This window comes from Lactuca serriola, chromosome 5 (genome assembly GCF_051521515.1).
Source record: "Lactuca serriola cultivar US96UC23 chromosome 5, Lser_US96UC23_V15, whole genome shotgun sequence".
NCBI lineage: Eukaryota > Viridiplantae > Streptophyta > Magnoliopsida > Asterales > Asteraceae > Lactuca > Lactuca serriola.
Genome location: NC_136412.1, coordinates 228,501,934 through 228,511,106, shown reverse-complemented (window position 1 = coordinate 228,511,106; position 9,173 = coordinate 228,501,934). Strand labels below are relative to the sequence as shown.

Genomic DNA, 9,173 nt, shown 5'->3' with positions numbered 1-9,173 from the left:
CCAACCGTAAACACCTTTTATGGTTCTAAACTCAAGATCCTCAACAACCGGAATCTTTGAATATACAAAAACCGTAAACAAAGGCTTTAGGAATCGAAGGACAATAAAAGCAAGAACAGTAAACTCACAAACCGTAAACCTAGTTTACGGTTGCAAATTCATCAACCGTAAACACTGTTTACGGTCATAATCATCTGATTTTAAATTACTGTCAACCGTAAACACATTTGCGACTTTTGATTGCTTTAGTTTTAAATGGATTCTCAAAGTCAAAATCATTTTCACGAACTTGATGCTGTCATGGGCACTACTACGCATATTCCAAGATTAATGTCTGCTGATGGTTTTCCCGAGTGGAAGTATAGAATTGAAAAATACATTAAGATGAAAGACTTTAAAATCTGGAGAAGCATTCTTAGAGGCCCTGTTAGGATCACTATGAAAGTTGGAGGCCAAGTGATTGACAAGGCTGTTGAAAACTACACTGATGAGGAGTTTGAAAAGGTTGAGGACCAGGAAAGGGCTTTAGCCGCTTTAACCATGGCATTATGTCCTGACATTGCTCAAGGTTTTCGTGAGTACACATCAGCTAAAGATTTGTGGGAAGCCCTAATTGAAGTCTATGAGGGCAATGAAGATATGAAGGAGAGTCGGCAGGACATGTTGAGACAAAAATTCAATATGTTCAACTACGTACCAGGAGAGACTCTTGAGGCTCAGCTGCAGCGATTCACAGCTCTCACAACTGACATGAATATAGCGGGGATTTTCTTGACCAAATATGAGATCAACAAGAAGCTTCTGAATGCTCTTCCTTGATCATGGGATATGAATGTTGTTGTGATTAAGAAAACTAAGGATTTAAATCGCCTCACTCTTGCTGAAATCATGGCGATCATCAAAGCTTGTGACATTGATGACAAACAGAGAGAAATTAATCATTTGAACTCATACTCTATTGCAAATCTTGGAATTTCATCCAACAATGCTCTCTCATCAATCATGTCATACTCAGGTCAAGCATTTGCAGCTCAACAACCTCAGATTCAGACCTTCGCTGCTGCATCATCCATCCATCACCACCAAACTCAACCATTTGTCGCTCCACAAGCTGTCCCTACTCCAAATATGCCAGCTGTAGCTTCTTCCTCAAACCCTAAAGAATCTGATGAAAATATGGCCCTAGCCACTGGGCTAGTTAACTGCTACAATGCTTTTTTAGCCGGAGATCTTTCACCTCATCTGTCATTTGCTGATTTGGATCAGATTCATCCTGAAGATGTAGAAGAAATGGACATTACATGGCAAATTGCAATGGCTGTTTTCAGGGCCAAGCAGTTTGCTAAGAAGACAGGAAAGAGCAACTAGGCCATGAATGCTGACAAGAAGGTGGGATTTAACAAAAGCATGCTGAGATGTTACAACTGCCACGAGCCGGGTCATTTCGCTCGTGATTTCCCTAAGCCAGATCGTAGGGTCAACAACAACAGGCAAATGGTAGCAGTAGGAAACAACCGTTCAGGTGCTGCAACTAGTGGTGAGACTGCTATGGTCGCTCAATCATTTGACTGCGAGGACCAGATCCAAGCTTTGAATATCTCAGGGCCAGAAAATGCTCATCTAGCCCAGATTGATGATGCTGCCTTGAAGAATAATGATGTGGATCCCGAAGCTGAAATGATGGAGCTACAGTTTGCCCTAATGGTGTCTTCTTCTTCCGAGCCCAAGAAAAGTGAGGTAAACCTACCATCCTATTCTCATGCATGTAAAGAATATGTGAAAGCTCTTCATGATGAAATCCAATTGCTACGTAGAGAAGTAGAGGACCTTAGATATGAGGGCTACCTACTTAGGAAAGGAAAAAACCACTTAAGGCCCAGTTAGAAACCAAAATAAAAGATTTCAAAAGGATTCAAACAGAATACAGTGAAAAATGTGAATTGTATGATTATGTTAAAAGACAAAATGATGAGTTAATTGCTAAGCTTGATGCATTAAAAGGGGGGTTTGATTCTGCAAACTTTGCTTTTCAAAAATTTGATGGATCAAGCGAAATAGTTAACACCATGATTGATCATTGCATGTAATTTAAACGAAATCAGTCTAAGGGTTTAGGATATGATCGTGTACCCCCTCCTTATAATCATTCATATGATCGTACACCCCTATCCAAGGATGAGATTGCCAATGAACCATCTATGGTCTATGGCAAGACATCTGATTTTGTTTCAGGCAGATTTATTAATGTTGAAAGTACTAACATTTCTACTTCCCCTGCGGATCAACCCTTTGACCGGGCAAAGCACGGAGTTGGAGAACCTGTTTTTGTTTTTGTTTCTAATTCTGAATTTTCTGTTTCAAATGAAAATATTTATGTTTTTGATGTTAAGACTGATAATGTTTCATGTGATACTCCCACATCTGATTCAGTTGCATTTAATTTCTTTGATATGTTTGATGAACTGTTTGGTAATTCTGATGCTTGTGATACTCATGAAACACCATCAATTCCACAAGTCACAACAACTAAGACACCCTCACTTAACTCTCAATCTATCTCTCATGAATGTTCTTCTGAGGAGAGTAAGAGTGTCTGTCAAGAAAATAAATCTGAAAAATGTAGTACAAGTTCAAATAATAAACATATTTGTTTTAATTGTGGTGTTGGTGGTCATATAGCTAGGAATTGTCAAAATAGGATCTTCATAAACTACTTGTCACCAAGGGGAGAGAAGGAATCTCGGGGAAGGTCTTTAATTAGAAATTCCTCAAGAATTCGTTCTCAAAAGGACGATTGGAAAGAAGATCGAAGCAGAAAAAGGGCTAATTTTCAAAAGAATAAAAGGGTTTTTACTAACAAAGCTCAAAATAGTTTGCCAAAACCGAACAAGGCTCCGCCAAGATCGGTTTCATCAAAAGGCAATTCTGGATCTTCAACCTCTTCTGGTAGAAAATCCAGAGGCTCAGTGCAAACTCCTAAGAAACATATTTCAAAACCATATGAGAATGTTGTAAAACCCAAATATCAATGGAAGCCCAAATCACTTTCTAATCCATCTTTAACATCTTCTGAAGTGATTAAGAATGAGGATCAAAATTTGAATATACTGAAGGATAAATCAGAGAAATCAAAAAGGAAACCCAGGACAATGATGACCTGGGTTCCTAAATCTAATTGATTCGGCTCATTTTTCAAGGACAGTTGCGGAGTAATATTGTTCGTCCTTGGTACGTCGACAGCGGCTACTCCCGGCACATGACAGGAGACATCTCCCAACTGAGCGACATTCAATCTTTTAATGGGGGCTATGTTTCCTTCGCGGGCGGAGATGGTGGCAAGATAACACAAAGAGGAACTGTTACAAATGGAGTACTAAGCTTTGAGAATGTCAACTTCGCTCCCGAGTTAAAGCACAACTTGTTGAGTGTTTCCTAAATCTGCGACAAAGGTTATTCTACCCATTTTACCGATAAAGAGTGTATGATTCTCAAGCCAGGCATTGTCATCCCGGAAGAGTGGATTCTAGTCAAATCAAAATGGGATGGGAATGCTTACATTATTGATATGAACAGTAACCTTCCTGAACAAGTCACTTTCCTATTCTCAAAAGTCTTCGAACATAACGCAATGCTGTGGCACCGAAGGCTTGGTCATGCTAACGCGAAAAACCTGTATCGTCTTGCTAAGAATGAGATGGTCCGAGGCTTACCCGTCAGATACTTTATTACATTTGAGAAGTGTGTTTCCTGTGCGCAAGGCAAACATCATCGGAAACCACACCTGCCCAAGCAAGTCAACTCAATCAGTTAAGTGCTCCAAGTATTGTATATGGACTTATTTGGTCCGGTCAACATCCTGAGCATCATCAGAAGCTCATACTGTCTCGTTGTGATTGGCGATTTCTCTCGGTTTATGTGGGTCTTCTTCTTATCCAACAAAGTGGGGGTTGCTGATCTGATAAAGAAGTTCATTATGATGATTGAGAAGCAAACCAACAACCAAGTGAAGGCGCTTCATACTGACAATGGAACTGAATTCAAGAATGCAGTTCTTGACCATTTTTGCGCAGAAAAGGGGATAGTGCGTCAATATAGCTCTACTTACACGCCTCAACAAAATGGTGTTGCTGAAAGGAGAAATAGAACTTTAAAAGACGTCGCAAGGACAATGCTTTGTGATTCCAAATTACTTGCTTTCTTTTGGGCCGAGGCGATTAACACTGCATGCTACGTGCAAAATCGTGTTCTAATCAACAAAACACAGATGAAGACACCATACGAGATTCTTTATGGACACAAACCTTCTGTCAGTCATTTCCGTGTATTTGGCTGCCCTTGCACCCTTCTTCACTTGGATTCCAACCCTAAATTCAACGCCAAAGCCGATGATTGTTACTTTGTAGGGTATGCTGCACGCACTGCGTATAGGGTTTACAACAAAAGAACTAAGCAGATAGTAGAATCCTATGACGTGCGCTGGTTGGAGGAGAATGAAACAGACGATCGAGTGGGTCCCGACTGGTTATTTGATTAAACGTCGCTTTTCAAATCTTTAAATGTGTCTTCAGATAGTTCAAGTGGATCCTCTTCTGGTTCGAAGATTGCTTATGAAGACGAAGACGAAGAAGTTGTATACAGACCTCCAACGGTTGAGGGGGAGTCCTCTGCTTCACCTGAGGGGGAGTCATCTGAGCAACCAAATAATCCAGAGTCTAAGGTTCCGAATGAAACTCCTAACGTTGATGTTACACCTCTTACACCTGTTGAGAGAGAGTTCTTGTCTAGAGATGCTTCCGCTGTCAATCCAACTTTTATGGAACTACTCTTTCCTGAAGAAATTGCAAATGAGTTTGTAGCAGATTCATCCAATGTGATTCAGTTAGTATATGATGGAGGTTTCAACATTCACACTCTTCCTGTTTCACTCAATGATATCAGCCAAGACATACCTTCAAGAATTCAATGCGATCATCCGATCGACAACGTCATTGGCCAGCTGGGTGATGGAGTTAGAACCAGAAGTTAGAGTGGAGATGTTAATGCATGTCTCTACTCTTGCTTTATATCTCAAATAGAGCCTAAGAACGTTGAGATGGCTCTTAATGAGCCCAGCTGGGTAGATGCAATGCATGAAGAGCTAAATCAGTTTGAAAAGCTTGGGGTTTGGTAGTTAGTTGAGTTACCAAAAGGAAAAAGGTCTCTTGACACACGTTGGGTCTATCGTAATAAGCAGGATGATTCTGGTGTAATAGTGCGCAATAAAGCAAGGTTGGTGGTTCGCGGGTTTCGACAAGTTGAGGGTATTGATTATACTGAGGTGTATGCTCCCGTGGCTCGATTGGAGGCTATTCGTATCTTTCTCGCATACGCTTCCTACAAGAAATTCACGGTCTACCAAATGGATGTCAAGACTGCCTTCTTGTATGGGAAGGTGAAGGAATAAATTTACGTTAATCACCCCCCTGGGTTTGTTAACTCAAAGTTTCCTAATCATGTCTACAAGTTGGACGAGGCATTGTATGGGCTACATCAAGCTCCCCGAGCATGGTATGCGACTATAACAAAGCACTTGCTCGAACATGGATACTCTCGCGGCACTATTGATCAAACTTTATTCATCAAGCATGTGGGTAATGATCAAATACTAGTTCAGATCTATGTTGATGACATTATCTTCGGGTCTACCTGTCCAAAGCTTTGCAAAGAGTTTGAAGGCGTGATGAAGAAGCGATTCGAGATGAGTTCTCTAGGTAAAATGACCATGTTTCTGGGCCTTCAGGTCAAACAAAATTCAACCAGAATCATGCTACATCAAGCTAAGTGTGTGGAGGATATTCTTGAGAAGTTCAGGTTTGAAGACGCAAAGCCTGTATCGACACGGATGGCTAAAAGATCCCTGCTGAATCCAGATATTTATGGCGAATCCATAGATCAGACTCACTACAGATCGATGATCGGTTCCGTGATGTATCTCACTGCAAGTTGTCCCGACATCATGTTTGTTGTGTGTTAATGTGCTCGCTATCAGGCTAATCCTAAACTTTCACATCTTATTGCTGTCAAAAGGCTTTTTCGGTATATCAAAGGCAGCCCAAAATTGGGTCTTTGGTATCCGAAGAATTCTGAATTTGATTTATATGCTTTTGCTGGAGGCTGTGAGCTTGACAAGAAATCCACATCAGGAGGATGCCAATTCCATGGTGATAGGCTAGTGTCGTGGCAATGCAAGAAACAACATACTGTCTCTACCGAAATAGCAGAAGCGGAATATGTTGCTGCATCAGCTTGCTGTTCTCAAGTTATCTGGATCCAACATCAGCTGTTGGACTACGATTTGAATTATCTAGAAACCCCAATTCACTGTGATAATGAGGCCGTTATTCAAATCACTAAAAGTCTGGTCCAACATTCCAAAACCAGGCACATTGACATCAAAATTCACTTTATCAGAGATTGTTATGAGTGTTCGCTCATCCGGCTAGAATAGGTTCCCACTGCCAATAATGTGGCGGATCTGTTCACTAAGCCTTTTAACAAAGCTCGATTCGATGTGCTTGTGGGATTTTTGAAAATGATTCGTTTTGAGGATTTTTTTGTTATTAATTAGGTTAGTTTAAATTTGAGCATTTCAGTCATTTTATTCTCTTCCATGCACAAATTTAGGGGGAGAAATAAACAAAACCAAACAAAAATTCAAAAATCCAAAAACATTTTGCTTATGTTTTATTTTTTTCGGAAAACATTAAAAATTTAGAAAAATCAAAAAGGCTGTTGCATAAAGTTTCCTTGTTGATGAAGGACTGGGAAGTGATATTATCAAGTGATAACAGGCAATCTAAGTCTGCGTAACGTACCCAAAGTTGAAGGGTGTATGCTCTGGCCTGATGCGTCGGTAGGCACGAAAGAGTCTAAATGGACATGACTAGGCAGAGTTGAACTTAGGAAATTTTCTAAACTTGACAAATCTTGACCTAGTTAGATCCGTTTAGCCTAACAATACGACGCTTGGATAGGTTGAGCAAGGAGATATATATATATATATATATATATATATATATATATATATATATATATATATATATATGAGAATCTACCGGTCACATTAAAGAACCTGCACTTGGAATCGTGGATTAACTTTTCCTTGATGTGTGGATCCTGTCCTTAATTCTGGAATTGATGGGGCGACTAGTAAATTCCGATAAATTAGGTCTGTAGAAGGTTATTTTCTTTCTTTCTGTCTGTTAGTCATATGTTGCCTCCTCCACGTGATCGAGAGATCCGACCTGGACCGTAACATATGCATCTCTATCTCTCTGCATCTTCTCTCTATGCAATTCTTTCTCTTTGTTAGCCATATATTGTCTCCTTTGTGTGACTCACAATCCGACCTGGTACACAGTATATGCACCATTCTCTTCTCAATCCCTCTAAGACCTCAGTTAGTCATATGTTCCACCCTCTGTGCGATTGGAAGAGATCCGACCTGGGTGCATAGCATATGCATTCTAAATCTATCTTCTCTCTTAATGATTGTCTGCTCACCCGATGTAAGGAGTACTCTGGAAGTCCTTGATTACTGGAGCATATCAGAAAACGGGAAACATATTCCAAAACAATTAAAAATTGAACACTTACAGATTGTCTATAGATCTCGCTGCTCAATTTAGGTGGACAACAATATCTCTGGTCGTCGTCAGCTGAATGATCCTTAATAAATAGTTTCTAGAAACTTAGGATCACTTTGTCTTATAACTAATAGTATGTCCTAATTTTTTCACAATTTTTCGTGTTTAAGTGGACAACAATACCGACGATTGACCAGACAAAGATGTGAAGATGAAAGGTACCGACAAGTAGATTAAGGCTGTCTAACAACTTTGATCCCAGCATCACAAGAAAATTTTAGTAAATTTTGAGATAAATTTTGTCTGCGTTCATTTTATCTCTAATTTTACTTTTACTTTTATTTTTATTTTTATTTTTATTTTTATTTTTCTTTTATTTTTATTTTTCTTTTATTTTTATTTTTATAATTGTCAAAAATTTAATTTTTTAAATATATTAAACATTAAATTTTAGAAATTAGTTTATTTTATTTTTAGTTAATTTTAATTTTAATTTTATTTTTATTCTTATTTTTATTTTAATATCCTCAAAAAGTCTTATTTTTGAAAATCTAATCGAAATTTGGACTGGGTTTTACACTGTGTGGGAGACAGGTAAAAACCTAAGGAGTATAAAAGGAAAAGTTTACTTCCGTAAACCCTTTTCCACTCCTCCTTTTCTTCTTTACAGCCGCAAGCTCTTCTCTCCTTTCTCTCTCCTCCGAAATTTTTTGCGAGATTTTGTGAAATCGACTTATCCTCTTCGAAGGTATGATGAAACCGGCCGAGAATCTGCTTTCTATTCATCGATCCGATCAAAACTGGAGGAGTAATCTGAATTTAAAACTTTGTCGGCGTTTACTGTTCTTGAGGGGTTTACGGTTTGGGGATCTTCATGAACCGTAAACCCGGTTTGCTCTTCACCAACCGTGAACCCAGTTTATATTCATGAACCGTAAACTCAGTTTATATTCATGAACCGTAAACCCAATTTATATTCATGAACCGTAAACTCAGTTTATCTTCATGAATCGTAAACTTGGTTTGGCATTTATGAACCGTAAACCCTGTTTAACTAAGTTTGACCGTAAACTCTAATCCTTTGTAAACAAATTAATTTTTGAAAAGGCCAAAATAAAATTGTTTATTAAAGAAAACTTAAAGATTTGAATTTTTAAATACTTTGTTTTCTTACTTGGCTTGATTGGTGCAGATCAATGGCAAATCTTAAGTTTGCAGACATGCACAACCTGGCGATTGTCTTGGATGATCCTCCGGTCGCTCATGCAGAATTCAAATCAATGATCTACAGTCTGAGAGAGTGTTGCTTGTCTTGTGCTATCACAGTGAATCCCATCATTTATCAGAACATTGTCCGGGAGTTCTGGCAGACAGCTAAGATGTCAAAAGTTAAAGGAGAAATGTCGATTGAAGCTGTGGTTAAAGGATGCAAGATCAAGATTACGGAGTAGTACATTAGAGATACCCTGCTGATCAATGATGAATCAAATTTTCCCACTGAAATTGGAATTGATGACGTGCAACGGGTTCTTGGGCAAATGGGATATG

The 9,173-nt window shown here is 39.0% G+C and overlaps 1 protein-coding gene across 1 annotated transcript; it reads left to right on the top strand.

Moving 5' to 3' along the window:
- Nucleotides 1-255: 255 nt before the first annotated feature.
- Nucleotides 256-819, top strand: LOC145050238 (uncharacterized). The gene has a single exon (XM_078998521.1). The coding sequence runs from the start codon at nt 256-258 to the stop codon at nt 817-819; it is 564 nt and encodes a 187-aa protein (XP_078854647.1).
- The last annotated feature ends 8,354 nt before the right edge of the window (nt 820-9,173 follow it).

Excerpts from the sequence above, each read along its gene's own strand:
- LOC145050238 (XM_078998521.1), top strand. The coding sequence starts at position 256 with ATGGATTCTCAAAGTCAAAATCATTTTCACGAACTTGATGCTGTCATG.